Below are 15,972 nucleotides of genomic sequence, written 5' to 3' on the forward strand. Positions count from 1 at the left end.
TGTTTTATACCTCTCCCAAACTCCAAAAAATTGTGGAAGGGATGCTGGTCCTAAGCATTACTCACTCTATGACAGTACTAAAGCAGCCAAGCCTTCTCCATGCTTTCTCCCTATCACATTCCTCTTTCAGAGGAATACTTGGAGCCCAGATCTGAGAGCTTCATAAGAGTCATTCCCTATCTCCATAAATGGTGGTGATACTTGGGGTTAATAAGTTAGCTCCAGACTTAATTCAGCAACGCATGTGTACTATTCTTTTAGCAAAGTCATTGCTTTGTGTATAGAGGAGAACAGCTAGTCCTCTCCAAGGGAATTTTGAACCTTTCTCCCATTAAGATGTAATCCTTCAGTACAAGAGAATTTTTAAACACTTGCTAAAATCAAACATTTTTTGAAGCATTCACATGGTTCAAAATAAATATTTTAAGAGTACCTTGATTGCAGGAACTGCAGCTTGATTATTTAAGGTTTTATGGCTATATTTGACTACTATGTGATTTACCAACATGTAAAATGCTCAYGTTTAATTTGCATGTCATTTGAAGAGAGATATCAGAGTTGAATCTCTTCAAGACTGTTTAACCAAAGAAAGGCTTGGACTTGCTAAAAATACCCMCTGAGTATGTTCATAAGAGACTGTGCTAATCCAGGTGTACAGAACACGCTAAATTTAGGTCTATTGAATTTACGCACTGCAATCCGGTCAGATGGGGAGCATTTTCCTGATGGTGCGGCGTGTTTTCTCTCTCTCCAGGAATGCGGCAGGGTAATGACTTTGGCACACAGTATCGTTCGGCCATCTACACGTTCTCGCAGGAACAGATGGAAGCTGCCTTGAGATCTAAAGAAGATTATCAAAAGGTAACAYTGGGCGGAGCGTGGAGTGCCTTCACACATGATCAGAGTTCAGAAGAAGTTGCCAATAAGCACAAACTCGTTTCCTGTTCTGTTCCTTTCCTCCATGTTGCTGTTGGAGCTGATTGCTCCAATATTGAACTTTGGTCGTGTTTATTTTAAATTCCAAGTTTTATGCAAGCTTCTTCATGTGACTCATTTTGATGACTTTATGCAGAGAGAAAATATCTAGTTGCTTGTGTAAAGATAGTTTTAATCTCTTTTAGAATTACGTGGATGTGCCAGAGCAAAAGCCTATGACCTTAAGGCTATGCAAGTGCCTCTGGATACCATACTCTGAAGGGTCTAGCAAAAATCTCAGACCCAAGAGCTCTTGAACTTTGAGAGAAGGTCCTGATCACTGCTAGAACTTGGCACCTGCTGATTGTAAGATGCCTCTATGAAGCCATTCCATAACTTGCTTTGACCTAGCGTGACAGCCAGTGACTTAGTAGGACCCTCTGTTTTCACRTTAGGTTTTGTGTGACGGAAGGTAGACCATTTCCCTTTCTCTACCCAACACCGTTTAAATTCATTGCAGATGGATTCTGTTTCTTCCCTCCACATGAGCTTATATAGGCCTGGGTTGGACTAAAGGTGAGGGATTGCTGTGCCCTAAAAAAAMCTCCTTTGCATTGTACTAAGGTGGTGATGAGGCAGAGCTAAAAATTGAAAGCTATAAAGTAAGCCTTGTGGTTTGTTTTAGTGGAGAAATATGTATGTGAAATACAACTAGCCACACTTGTCCACTCTTGAGAAGTGGCAAGTTGCAAAAGAGCACACAGAGGGATAAGCCCTCCAAATTTACATCTGGTGAAGTTAGACTGTTTTCCAGTTATCAGAGCGAAAATTGTCTTTGTAGTGTTGCAGTCAGAGAGTTGGAGGAGCTAGCATGTTATTTTCTTAAAGAACAGGAAGATTTGTTTGAAGTTATTATTTTCTCTGAGGGTTTATTTTGACTGGTTGACCTGACTGATACCCTTGTATGAGACCTAGATTCAGAATCCAGTTATGGTAACTAATGATAAAAAGCTTCATTGTAGCTTCATTCAGCTCTTCTCTCCCTGCTGCCCTAGTACACATCACTTAACATCTCCTGCTACGGCATCTGTGTAATGTAGGAACATTGTAATTGCAGTCTGATCTGCCTAGTGGTCTTGTTAATGCAAGATCTAGATTCTGCAGTAAAGATGTATAAATTCTTGCAGCATGTATGAAATACTCACCTCAGACATCAGTGCAATATATAGAGTAACTATTAAGTGGAGTTAAGAGAATATCACCTTCCATGCRTTCATGTGACTTCGCTAAAGTGTTGTTATGTTGAAAAAACGTGCTTTTTGGTGAATATTTAATGTTAACAGCAAAGATCTGTGTTTGAAAAGTAAGATATCAATCAGACGCATATATGAAGGTACAAAAAGAAGGCGTACTCTTGTGCAGCACCTTGCTTTTCATAAACGTGTGTGTGTGTGACATTTTTGGGCTGAGCTATGTGTGCCCTTGCAGGGCTGGTTTGTTCATTCAGTTATTATTTTGCATGCAAAGAGATGCTCTGAACTGCAAGTAGCTAATTTGCAAGTTGTTACTAGCGGTGTGATAACTGTGCATGTAAATTAAGTATTCAATGGCATATATATTTTCTCACGAGTAGCTAAACACATGGGAATAAGTCAGTCTCACAGGTGTTTATCTTTCTGTGAACACAGTGGTTTCTGAAGGCTCCGTATTCATATTTATCATGCAGAACTTCTTTCTTCTTATTGTTTACCTTAGATCCATTGCTTCTCCAAATTGTTTTCTGTTTCCTTTTATTAACATCTGCTGACCGATATCACACTATAAATCTTACAGCTTTCAGTTTGCTTTCCCAACTCTATTATTCTCTGCTGTTATTTGTCATTAGATTAATACTGACTTGAAAGCAAAATTACAATGCAGGAGATTGCAATATGATATTACAGAAATTTCCATCATCTAATAGATTTTCTTAATGGCACAATTTAAAATCTACCTACTTTGAAGTCTATCACCATTTGAAAAGTGTGTATAATTAGGGCATTTATATAATTAGGCACAACTCTGTAAGTGATCCAGTGCAGAGTTTGTTTTTGTGCTGGAGTAGGTGGAAAGAAGGGACTAAGTTGCCAACTAAGGATATACAGCAAATATGTTCTGAAATTCCTAAAGGAAATACAGTTTCTACGCATTATTTACAAAAGCATCTACATTATTATCTACAGAGGTATTGCAGTAGCAGTAAAATGATTGTACTGGAAACATACCGACCAAGCATTATATTCAGGAATCTCTTTTTATAGTAAATGCTTCRCATTGCGTTATTGTAAGGAAAATGTAATACAGCCAATTTCCTTATTATTGCAGTAATTTAAAATAAATATCAAGCTTTTCTTGCAGTGACACGTGCATTTCTATGCACTTGATAATGACAGCTGAAAGCATATGAGGATGGCATAACATTTGATTTTTCTGAGATGCACAGTAGTGCTTCCGTAGCAGGGAGGGGAGGGAACAACAGATAGTAAAAGTACAATAACAGCAATGTATACGAATGAATCTCACAGTTTTCTGACATAGCAAATGAATAAAATCACGGGTAGTTTGTTTGTTTGTTGACTAAATAATTGAGCACGTGCTCTTAGATGCTTTCCAAGCTGTGGATCTTGAAGAGAATTAAGAATGGCCTCCCAATGGAGAAAGATATATATGCTAGAGGTTTTTTTCATAAAGTCAGGACTGACTGTTAGTTGAAGAGAAAAATTTTTGTTCACTGATGCCGGAAGCCATCCACCCCAAGGTTCATGTCATGAATTTCTGCCTTTATTGCAAGGTAGCCTGAAGTGGTCTAGCTCCTCCTTAGAAGCCAAATAGCCACATTAAGGTATGTCTACCTTTAGCAAGTGGTATAGACTGATAGGAGCAGACTTGTGGAACAAAACAGTTTGTGCTGAGGACCCAAACCACACTATCTGCATTTCAAGAGGGCTTGCTTTCGGCTAGTTGTAATTTGGTCCCAAGAATGGGCCCTGGAGCACGTTTTCTGGTTTAGCTCCACCAAAARGAATGGAGTTCATCCATTCCAAGACCACCCTGTGCTGGGAACCAAAGCACGGTAAGCGGCGATGATCGAAATTCGTTTCAAAAGCACGCTCCTGCTCCAAACTAAAACGCTAATGTGGACTACACACTTAGGGCAGTGCTATGCTTGAGCGGAGAAATACCGCAGGGAGAAATACTGCGGTAAGTGCACCAAGGTGACTGTGTTCCTAGCTCTCACCAGGCCTGCGAGTGAGAATCATAATGTACCCGGAGCCCAAGTATCCTGCGGGGTTACATCTATTTTAAGTTGTGAAGCTTGTTGCTGATTCATGGAGCTGTTTCAACAGCTGAGAAATGGCAATACAGCAATGAATATGCATTGAGCCATGCATCTGTAGCTGTTCATGACGTTGAATGCATACAGTCAGAGTCGGCTAATGGTAATATATATTATAATACAATACYGCTGCTGGTAAATTGTAACACAATGTAAGCGTAATCATAAAAACATGAAACGAGGGCTGRGTCTTGGTGGAAGTACTGTGAATGAGCTGTTCCATCAATTTTGCCTGAAGCTGAAGTTTTTTAGTACAGTTGAACCTGAGGTTACTCAATTTTCAAGACAGTTGCTAGGTTAGATTTGGTTTTCAAATGAGTTATCTGGGCAATAATCCAAATAGCAAAATTAGGGTGGGAAGAAATTTGTAGTTATTTTTCTTGAATCGGAGGCCTGCATTTGTTTTGTCAACCTGCTAACACCAGGTTTTCAGGCTCCAAGAATATACTGAATCCCTCCCCCATGTCTGGCTTGCATTAAAGTGCCCTATTTAGTAGCCTCCCCAAACTACCGACAGCTCCATGTCCTCTTGTAGGACAGTACCGACAGTGAACATTGTGCGGAGAGCAAGACACAGGTCTATTACTATGTTAAAAAGGCAAATACGCGGGAGAAGATCCTTACACAAAGCAACTAAAGGGCCTGTCCACGGATAATTATGGATGAATGAAGTCAGACCAATCACCAGTAATTAAGGCCAAGGTGGAGGCTCTGAATTCTGAGCTCTTGACCCAGGTGCTGGGTGTTGTGAGCAGGTAATAAGCTCCTGACTCTTTATATCCATGAGAAGGTGGTGGGGAGAGTTACTGTCATTTCTTCTGATGGTTGTAATCTGGAGAAGAAGTGCTGGGATTTTATGAAGACATTACAAATTTAGCCTTTACTAAAGTCCAGAGGATTGGAATGAAGTGTTATTTTACTGAACATACAGGAAATGTAGGTGAAGCACAGGGGTAAGGTTTTTTTTTTTTTTGCTAAGAGAAGAATAGAGTTTTTCTAGAAATAATCTAATACATTATTTTTATTATTTGGATTGTAAGGGTATAATCTTGGAAAGTTTCTCTGCAGGAATGAATTGTGATGCTGATAGAAATCCCAAATGAAATCTAAACCGGCTGGTCAACAGATTGAGAAAACAAATAAACTAAAACAATGATTGTACCAAAGGCAAAGATAAAAAAGAAGCAATGCTAATTGTTTGCTTTGGGGCCTGGGAACATGTTTAAGAAGCTTGAAAAGTACTATAACTTGAGGTGAAGAGATTAAATTGCAAAAATGAAAATTTTGTATAAATATAAAAAAATCAGGGAAACGAACCTAGACCATTGTCCAATCTGTTAGTCTGTAGAAYGGTCTCTTTTCAGAAATGTTTGGGCTCATAAAACCACAGATGGGTAGATTTTCTGGAGATCTTGAAGGGAACTAGGCATGATGCTTGGGGGAAAGCCTGGATTATACAGTAGTCTTTTCCTTCAACTTTAGCAGCTATGTTTCTGTGAAGGTCTGGAGAGGATGCTCAGTGAAATGGCTGAAACTGTCTCTGACTTGGTCAAGTAGTCATTTTTTCATTGCATTTGTTTTCATCAAACAGAATTTTTGGTTATTCTGACAAGTGACTTGGCCTGAAGAACRCAAATTTGACCAAACACCCCAAATTTCTTTTTGAATCAAGCGGCTAAGGGATTAATATGCTGGACTAAACTCCCTATTGGTGTAACTCCACAAGAACTAATATAGGTGTACCATGGATTAGTTTTACCTTTATGCTTTATTGCCTATTTACTCATATGCAGCAGAGAAGGGAATCCTTCAACCAGGAACTTCGAATGTCCTGTTTGTTCAGCCATGGGACAGACTCCTAGGGCCTGGTTCAGTTGCTCCCATTATACCCAGTGCTGTTTGAGAAGCCCTAGGGTGTCTCAGCTGACCTCCAGCTGCCACTTCAGAAGACATAAATATCCCTTAGGGGCTATTGTATTTGCCAGATCTGTGTTGGTATCTGAGATACCCTCAGGCACCTCAAATAGTGCCAAATRCCTCTATTTAGACAACTGATTATAGGCACCCACAATCTCTCATGAYGGTAATGGAAGCTCAGACATCTAATTCGCATGTGTATCTGACCAGGAATAAAACAGGTTGGGACAGATGGGTATGTTCTTGAGGAATAAAGGAAACAATGAGTTGGTACCGGTCAACATAAGAGGCAACAGTCTCTGCAGAGAGCAAGACAGCCTGACAAATACTGTGAAATTTTATAAACTCGCCGTGGGATAAAGCGGTAACAAACCACCAAAGCCCTCAGCTGCAAAAACAAGTGGTTTATATTTGACATGATAGAAAAGAGGAGAGATTTAAGCGCTGGAGTATTTTGGCCAATGCAATGAGCTTTGGAGGAGCAGCAATCTGGAAGGAAAGGAAGTAGTCGGGATTGTATTTGTCGAGGCTGGAGGAAAGGCTGTTAACAAATATGCAGAATCGTAAGGTTCTGAGCATACGTTTTAGCTGTATGAAGGAATGCTTTGTGGAATGAATTTACAAAATTCTGGAATAGTTTTAGATAACGTGCCTAACATGCTCTGTGAGTTTAGAACGTGCTTTGGCTGGGAGACAGGTTTTCATGCGTTTTTTGGCTGGGAAGAATTTAAACAAGTCTTTTAAAAAGTAGAAGGTTGTTGTTAATAAAGCCATGCTAGATAAAAAATAACACCTGCTCACTCCTCTTCAAATTATGTCTGTTTCAGAGCTTTACATATCAAATTATCATTGCTTCGCTCTGACGTGAACAATAGTAGATACTTGATTCCTGATTGATGATGGTAGTTCTTATGAAAATAAGCAAACCTGATCTGATAAGCTAAGCCATTATTTATTTTGTAATCACTCGTGCGTGCTGCAAAGCCACCCTTTTTATGTTCGTCTCTCTCTGAGAAAGCTGTATTCAGCTATGGATGAGGAGTTTTTGTGTGAACAGTTGCTAACTCTTTTCACATTACCTTCAACTGCAGAAAATTTGACTTTGTCACTCTAAGAAAATATGGTCACCTTGCAGCAGAAAGACAGCTCAGAACTGATAGACACCTTTGAGTGCATTTCTTGATGACAGTGGCAACAAGATTTAATGGGATGAACTTAGGATACTATGCCTGGCTTGTCTGAGTTTCCTCGAATGAACTCATCACAGTATAATAACTATGTCTATAAGATCACCTAGCCTGTTATCYGCCCTGGTTAACAACCCACTTGTGCTTTGTTTGTTGAATTTATGCTGAAATTCTATATGAAGCAATTATAAGCTTTTATGTTTCCTTGTTGCGTATTTATTTTTTTCACCATTTTGGCAGGGCATTCTATTATGARGAACATGGTCAGCTGTCTTATGATTATGCCTCTGCAGCCATCAGATATAACTTCAGAGTYTGCAAAATATTATAGTCATTGTTCACCTGACTTCCTTCTTAATAAACTGTCATACATTGCTGTGCTGTAGGATCTTGTCTMACGTCGTGGGAGGAAAAGCAATTTAATGTTACCATCAAGATGACTTTACTTTGAAGCAGTGCAACCAATAGGACATTTATATCAATATGAAAACACAAATGAGCRTCCCTGGTAAGCACAGGAGCACTAAGGACACCTCCCGAAAGTCACTGAAGTAGAGGAGAAATGCCACCATCCATCACGGGGTGCAGCATGTTACCGTTTGCATACTATTTCTGTTCCCCTGAAAGCAGCAATAGCACGTGTTCCTTACTCTTATAAATATAACACAAGGCAAGATCGTTGTTTTGGCTTTCCACTCTGCATAGATGCTGTTCATTTGATCAAAGGCCAGGCATTTCACTTAGCCCTTTGACTGTTGTGAATATGGTTAATCACACATTTGAAGTAAGAACTATGAACRACATTATGAAACCATACTTTCTATTTTATAATCGTTTTTTCAGCTTGGAGGTCATGGAGTTCAGCAAAGAAGCCATTTGCTGTATTGTATTGTGAACATGAAGCCAGCGCTTCAAGCTAATGCTTATATGGGACATTTAAACTAATATTAGATATTTGCCCTAAAATTAACTATTGTAAATATCAAATAGATTTAACTTCAAAAGTAGTTTTTAAATGAACGATTTCTTGCTTTATATGCTTGCTCTGTTCAACTTATCAATAATGTAAAAATATCCTAAATTTGTTTAGACATCAAGTTTTCATATACTGAGACAGCTGAATTCTCAACCTTCAGAGCAGATCTCCATGCTGATCCAGAAGATGATATTACCAACGTGAAGACTTAGGAGGCTCATTTCACTTGTCCACAATTTAGGTGGGCACAGGTCTCCCATAGGTCCTGTGTCGTATCAGCCAGTCTGAGCAGATGCCTCAGAGTGTATCTATATTGATGAAAAATAATAAATTAAATCAGAAAACGTGTTGCAGCATCTAGCAGATGTTCATTTCATGAGAGCAAAGTAGAGCTAGTCCTGGCTAACTCTCCTTGAAAGACGTCCAGTATGGACAACAGGTTCCTCGCTTCGCTCTGCAGTTTCACTTCTGTTAGGCCGTGGTACTTGCTAATCCGGATGTTGCCTCAGATACCCTAGGACAATCCACATGGCAATGGGCAACAGTAGTGAGGCAACAGAGTAGAGCCTGTAGTAATACCAACACATTGAAGCTARGTACCTATATGTCAACCTGTAAAAGTGTTCCCACACTCTGTTCAAGGGCATCTAGGGTCATTCTGAGCAGGGTCATTCTGAGCTTGAGCAAGGGGGTTGGACTAGATGATCCCCAGAGGTCCCTTCCAACTTCAACCGTTCTGTGATTCTGAAGGGCTTCTAGATCAGGCTTTTGAATTTCTTCGTCTTGACTAAGCTTCTGTTATAGTAGTCTAAAAGTTTCAGGAGCATATTAAATGTCAGGGGCATAAATTTAATAACAACAATGATGGTTTAAGTGTACACAGTGCTTTACAGGAGACTTCCCTTAAGAAGCTTTGTCTAAGTCCAGTTTTATAGGGTAGGAAATGATAAAATAGTATAAGACAAGGAAGAGACAAAGGAAAGAAAGGATTACAAATTGTGGTTTTGTGATTAGTTGTTGCTGTTCTGTGTTACATCTTGTTGTCTTTGGTTAAATCTAGCCCTTTCTAAAACTGACTTAAGCAAGATTCCTAGAAAAGAAAAAATGAGAAATAGTCTCAAGATGTGATGAGGGTTTTGTTTCCCTTTTTTTTTTAAAAAAAAAAGTTGTACCTTATGCATACTCTGTCTTTTGAATCCTTCTGTGCTCAGGTCAAAGAGAGGTGAGACTTGTAGTAGGATTATGTGCATTGCACTGGAGAGGGTGGAGGAAGGTTGGCCTGGTTTGGAGTTTCCATACAAATTAAAGGCTTTTTTTAAATTTAAATGACACTTGCATTTTTAATAAACATAGTGAAGTCTGAGGGCATTACTTCTGCTATCCAAACAGCTTGCATATCCTTGGTGAAAAGTTGAATGATCCAAAGAATTCTTTGGGTATTCACACCTTAAGTTTTCCCAGTGACAGAAGTGTGCACGAGCAAGAATTAAGTCAATTAATAATTCAAGTAAGTACTCATGGAACATTTCCCCCCTATCTATCAAGTTCTAAAATATAAAGCCAAAAATTTGTCTGAAACTTGGCTTTTCAAGTCAGATGTAAGAACATAATGGCACTKCAGAAAGTTCTGAGCTCGCACACAATTCACATGCATGTGGAAACAGTAGATACTCAGTAGATACTCAACAGTTATAAAATATGCTGCTTGGGTATCTAAATATGGACATAGTGTCAGTTCAAGTACAGGTTCAGACATTTGAGAACTGGCTGTACTACTGCATATGTCAACAGATTGTTATGCCCTGATGAGCCTGCTTTCCACCTGATGTCAACATTAGTTTTGCTTGACTGCGTCTCAAGATTTCCTCGCAGGAGCRAGTGCTGATCAGCTGCGCAGCTGCAAATCCAGAGGAGCACCGTTAGAATCAATGGAATTACTTTGGATTTCCAGTAATGCAATTGAGATGAAAACCAGGACCAGGAGTTTCTTTCGTTTCAGCATTTTCATTTCCCAATGAATTGTCAGAAGATTCTGTGTATTGTTTGCCGTTTGAAGTACGCCACTCAGTCAAATATAGCTCTTAGCTTTTGGGAAGGCAGTTCAATGTTTCCTGGAAAGAAAAATCAGAGTATGCTATAACAAGCAACATTGTCATGTCTGTTTTGATCCTGTGATCTTTCTGTGTCAAGATCTTTTTCTCCTTTAATAATTCCCACAGATCACATAGGGACTAATCCCTTTTGCTTTTAGATCCCAGTTTTCTACTGATTTCAGGAAGAGTGAGCGTGCAGAAAAAAATCAGGATGAGCTTCTTGGTTGATGGGCAGTACCATCAAGCGTATTATCAAGCTTGTGCTAGAGCTTTGTGGGATTGCGCGCATGGATGCCGAAACCAACCTGGTTCGGAAATGCCGGGAGAATCTCTTTAGGTTAGTGCATCTCCATCTTCCCAAGACAGCCTGGAGTTACAAGAGATACTACCATAAGTACTTTATCAATGCTGTATCACTGTGCTCATGCCTCTATGTAAACTGTATTTGTACACAGACATACGGGACATACAGAGATATATCTTAAAAGGCTGCGAAACACAAGGGAGGAAACGTGCTGGGCTGCTGCTGCTATCTCCAGACCCTTGGTGTGCCCCTATGCAACTTGTGGTCTGAGGACATGCAAAGACAAGATTTGCCTGGGTTCAGTCCCATTTTACACAAATTTGAGCTCAGGAATCTCTGCTCCTATGACTTTGATTGATTTTAGTGTCTGGTGCAGTAACAAGTAATTTTGTCATCTTATTACTGCAGGGCTTACAAGCCTGGATGATGAGGTACCAGCTAGATGGATGTCTGCAGTCACACCAAACAACCCTGACAAGCAAGAGTTAAGCAAAGGTCATGTTACAGCTCTCCACTGTGCTGGTATAGAAAAATCAGTTCTTCTGCCCTTCTTTATTTTCCCATTTCTAGTTTATTTCCGTCTTTTATTTGTCACTTGTTCCCTGCCCACATCATTTGCTGGCTCTTTCTCTTTCCTGAATCGTCTATCATTTCACCTTGCCCTACATTCGTCTCTTCCTCGTTCCGTACTTTCCCCAGTCTTCGAATTTTCCACTTTTTTCCTCAGGCCTATATTTTTGGGGAATTCTCTCTTCTCTTAATCTTTGCAGACAAAGATAGATTTGTAGCAAATTATTTCTCTAGTTGATCATTATTATATGCCATTTGTCACACCATCAAAAAGTAAATCTAACTGCCCAAAATAGCATAGCCGGATAAAATATATTCCTTCTTCCTGTTGCCTAAAGCATCCTGAGATACCTCCTGCTAGCTCCAGCGCTGGCCACTGCCTGGCCATATGGATGTTTGCTCTGCTGGGCCACTGCAGAAAGCAACCTCAAAGAAATCACCTTCCGTGACACAGGGCTCCCAGCCCCTGGGACCTTTCACTCTGTAGTAACTAGCTTCATACTGCTTAGTGAGGTTGRTACTTTTCCATTGCTGCTGCTCTCTCCTTTTGTGTAGTCAAAATCATAGGTTCACGTAGAGATGTGCTTATATCAGTGACTCTCACCGGAAAGCATYTGCTCTGAGTTTCATGTCACCTTCCAATTCTACGAGCACTAATCTTTACAGTTATTTCTAAGACACAAGWAAGACGTAATCACTGCGCTTCGTAACAGTTCCTGTGAAAGTCCGTGAGAAATAATCCCATTAAATGATGCTTTGCCTTTGAGAACCACTTTTTGGAGACCTGTCAGTTAGCCAGTTCTTAATCTAGTTATCATCTGCTTTATTTATAAYGTGTAGCACTAATTTTTTAATTAAAATAGTCATATGGTGCTAAATCAAACACAAAACATTGTTTCGTGTACCTACAAAGTTTCCTTTATCTGCAAAACTCATAATCTCATCAAAGAAAGATGTAAGGCTTATGTTTGACCTATTTTCTACAAAGACATGTTGATTGGCATTAATTATATTCCTTACTATTTGAATGTCATTTCATTTTTTTGTTTGTTTGTTTTTGTTTTTAATCAAGTACAAATTGGCACAGTGTGGCTCGCGTTGTCTTACCTGTCCGTTTCGAAGTGCTGYGGAAAACCAGTATTTGTTGGAATATTCAATAATGAACATCCACTGATTGTGTGCAAACCACTATTTTTTTAAAAAAAGTTGACAAATTAGACAGCTTTGGAYTTATCAGGCAGTTCTGCGTGCTGAGGACTCCCCACTGCAAACTTGAAGTCTTGGTTTTTGCAAGATTCGCTTGCCTGCCTTAAAGAAAACGTCCCAGAATTCTTCTGTGTGGACAAAAAAACGTTTTTCCCAATTGTCTTTCCCAGAAATGTCTAAATAGTTTTCCTAGAAAATTTGGAAAAAAAACCTACCTGCAGCAAATACACTTTGACAACTTTCAACCCAAACGGGTCGCGTGTCGCCCACTCTGAAACACCTGAGGACAAATTCTTAAAAACGAGGTGTTAGAAAAGCCGAACGAGGGATTCTRGCATCCCTCCTGCTTCGACACACACACACACACACACGCAACTGCGTGCTCTTAATACCGTCTAACTCATTCTTTCTGTGGTATTTTTTATTTTTATCTCAATCAGTTAATTATATCTTGGGTGATTATTTGCCATCCAGCGCTTCCTGGATTATGTATACGTGGTTGCTATTTTATGTGCCAACAATCATAGGAAATAAATTCCCCCCCCCCCTTATCCCGTGATATATTATTATAGGAAAAACCTTCGGTGCGGAGCAGGGGATCGAACAGAGGAAAACCTGATTTGCTTCATTGCCCTCTAGCGGCCCCGTAGCACGTCTGCAGAGTTGGGAAATGCGGTAGCTTCTCTTTCCCTTTGTGTGCGGCACGCACAAAAAAATCCGGTTCCTCCTCATTCTCTCTGCCTAAAGTTGGTTATTTGTGAGCGTTTGTATAAAGCGTAGAGCACGGGTTTAAATGCAAGCTAAAGCAGAATTATTCGATTGGCATCTGTAAATGATGGCTACGAGGGATTCTGTGGTTTTTTTGTATTTTGTTATGGAAGGGGAAGATGTGCTTTTAACTGTATGTGCATTTACCAGGGGAGTTTCAGGAGGGACACTTGGATATAATGGTCTACTCTGTAAATAATACAGTCTACAAAAGTCTGCGTTATTTCTTTAGGCATCATTTTTTTGCTGCCGGTGCTGCGTATAGTTATGAATTTATCACGCAGTCCGGCTGAGGGAGGGGTTGGCAAATGCTTCATCCTATTTCTTCGAATATCATTCTTCCATCTTGGAGCGGAAATCTTCCTTCGGATCTCCAGCGGCTCATCTTTGTGCCCGCGCGGATGTGCTGGCAGGTTCAGAAATGCTTAAGGCTGGCTTAAGAATGCTTCATGCTTAAGGATGTGGCTTTTTTCGCCCCGTTGCAAGATCATTTTTGAACTTMTATATTTGTATGGTGCATTAGACATAGCAAATTACATATTTACAACACATACYGGGAAGGAAGAACAGGAATAATGCTTGTGGTGTTAAAAAGTTCATAATATTAAGAATTACCTTTTATGAATTAAAAAAAGCCCCCAAAAAATCTTGGGGCAAAGATATTAACCCTCAATGATAAGGTCAAAGGAAACCAAATGTGGCTCCTTACCAGTTGTTAGCATTTTTTTTACCTTGAATTAAAATGCAATGCACTTAGGAATTGTCAGTCTTAAAAATGGAGCGACTTTTTGCTCTAAAATGCTGATGTAAAATATATTGATTTTATGCAATGTCATATTTCTGCGCTACCCTGGGAGGAAAAAAGAAGGGGGGAAAAAAGCCTTACGCGGGGCATTTTGGAAACGACAGCAGCAATCTGGCTGGTCTCGTTGTTTTAGGCGAGGCGTTAATTTAGCGCCGAGAGAAAAATCATCGCTTTCATTTTGCGCCGGAGCCCGGGGAAGTCGAGCACCTGCGCCAGCGAGATGAAAGGCCGTTTCTTTGTACGTCCGCGTTTGTGGATGCGTGCGGAGAGCGCGGGGAGAAACACTGCGGCWGGGCGCCCGCTGTAAAAATGACTCACTCCCTCTGGTGGGAACATTTAATTCTGAACGTGCCATTGCCGCTGTCCCTCCTCCTCCTCCTCCTCCTCCTCCTCCTCCTCCTCTCCCGTCCGCCCCCCTGCGCCGCGTCGCATCCGTCTCGCTCCGGGTGACATCTGCTCCGGGTACCGCAGAGCCGCGCGCCGGTTTCTATGGCAGCTGCGCGAGCCAGCGGACCGGCGGCGGCGGTGGCCGGGAGCGTGCCGAAAGGGGCCGAGGACCACCGTCCTGCGCCTTCTCCTCCGGCGGCAAGCGGCGCGAGGCCGATGGATGGGTGCAAAGCGCGGCGCATCGCGGGGTTTTGTCGCGCTCGCCTCCGCGTTTGCTTTCGTCCTGGGCCGGGCGCGGATTTTGCGGCAAACGGGCTTCGGCTTCTGCCGCTCGGATGGTGCAAATGCAGACGCCAGACCGAAGATGTTGTAATGACGCGTCTATTTATAACGGAGTTTGTTGTTAGCGTTACCATGTCATTTTAGGAACAAGAGAGGATAATGCTAGTTCAGAATCCACACCTGTAGCTGCTTTTTATTTTAAGCACAGTTCTTCTTTGATTTGTTCTAGCTCTGAATTCATTAAGGCGCCTGAATTAACATCCCGCCATATCATCTGTGGCTTCTTCACGCCCTCACCTCCCCAAGCAGAAACACTCGCTAGAGCTAGCGTTAGTCAAATAAGAGACAGAGCCGACCTTCTTCCTCATTTTGTTAATTCTTTATCTAAGGGAATAAGAGCGTGGTTTGCGTGTCTCCCCGTGAAGCTTGTCGTTGAGGTTGCAATGTGGTGGCTCACGTACCGCCTCTTGCCGTTGGGCGTTGTTGGTGTAAGACGTCATGGTGTTGAGGCACAATGTCATCACGTTGTAACGTTACGTGGATGTGTTTATTTTAGAACGGTTCATATAAAGGAGACTATTCCCGCAGAAGCGAGGATTATCTAGTAAAATTGATATGAACTTGGAAAACGTTAGAGAAATGGTCATCGGGGATTAATACCGATTCYGTTTCCCGCATCTGAAGGGCGTAGGTCCCTCTCCGCCGGGTAGTGTGGGAGTTCACTGATGATGTTGGGCTTAATATACCTTCAAAAAGAAGGCTACTGGCTTGGTGGGGTGAGGCCTGAGTTAGACTGTAGACTTTCGAGAACTGTAAATAGACTTTTTTATAGCAGGTGAACAAGTTCTTTTCATCTCCTTTCTTCTTTTAGTCCTCCTCTCTTAAAAATCTTATCTTTTTTTTTTCATTCCATTTCTTTTATGCTTGGAATTTCAGGAAACTAGGGGCAAGTGTTTCATCTTGTGTGAACAACAACATTTTTGCATCTAAGACTTCAGGTTTGCCTGCTACATTTTAGACGATGGTATTTTCTAGCTGGGTTTCTGGGTTCCTTCTTTTCCATTTTGTTCGTTATTCCTGTTTAATTCTGTATAAACTTTCCCTGAGTCTTTATCAGCATGGCAGATCTTAAATCCCACTCAGTCTGTTTTAAGTTACTGTCAACGGCACGATACATCCATCCCCT

The 15,972-nt window shown here is 40.8% G+C and overlaps 1 protein-coding gene across 1 annotated transcript in view; it reads left to right on the forward strand.

The window, feature by feature from the left end:
- The window catches only part of MSRA (methionine sulfoxide reductase A), a 297,336-nt gene that overhangs the window by 203,603 nt on the left and 77,761 nt on the right, over positions 1 to 15,972 (forward strand). Inside the window, exon 5 of the mRNA XM_026080621.1 lies at positions 755 to 861. Coding sequence (XP_025936406.1) covers positions 755 to 861 — 107 coding nt within the window. The remainder of the gene's footprint in view (positions 1 to 754; positions 862 to 15,972) is intronic.

The sequence above is a fragment of the Apteryx rowi genome, unplaced genomic scaffold, assembly GCF_003343035.1.
Source record: "Apteryx rowi isolate R43461 unplaced genomic scaffold, aptRow1 scaffold_528, whole genome shotgun sequence".
Taxonomy (NCBI): domain Eukaryota; kingdom Metazoa; phylum Chordata; class Aves; order Apterygiformes; family Apterygidae; genus Apteryx; species Apteryx rowi.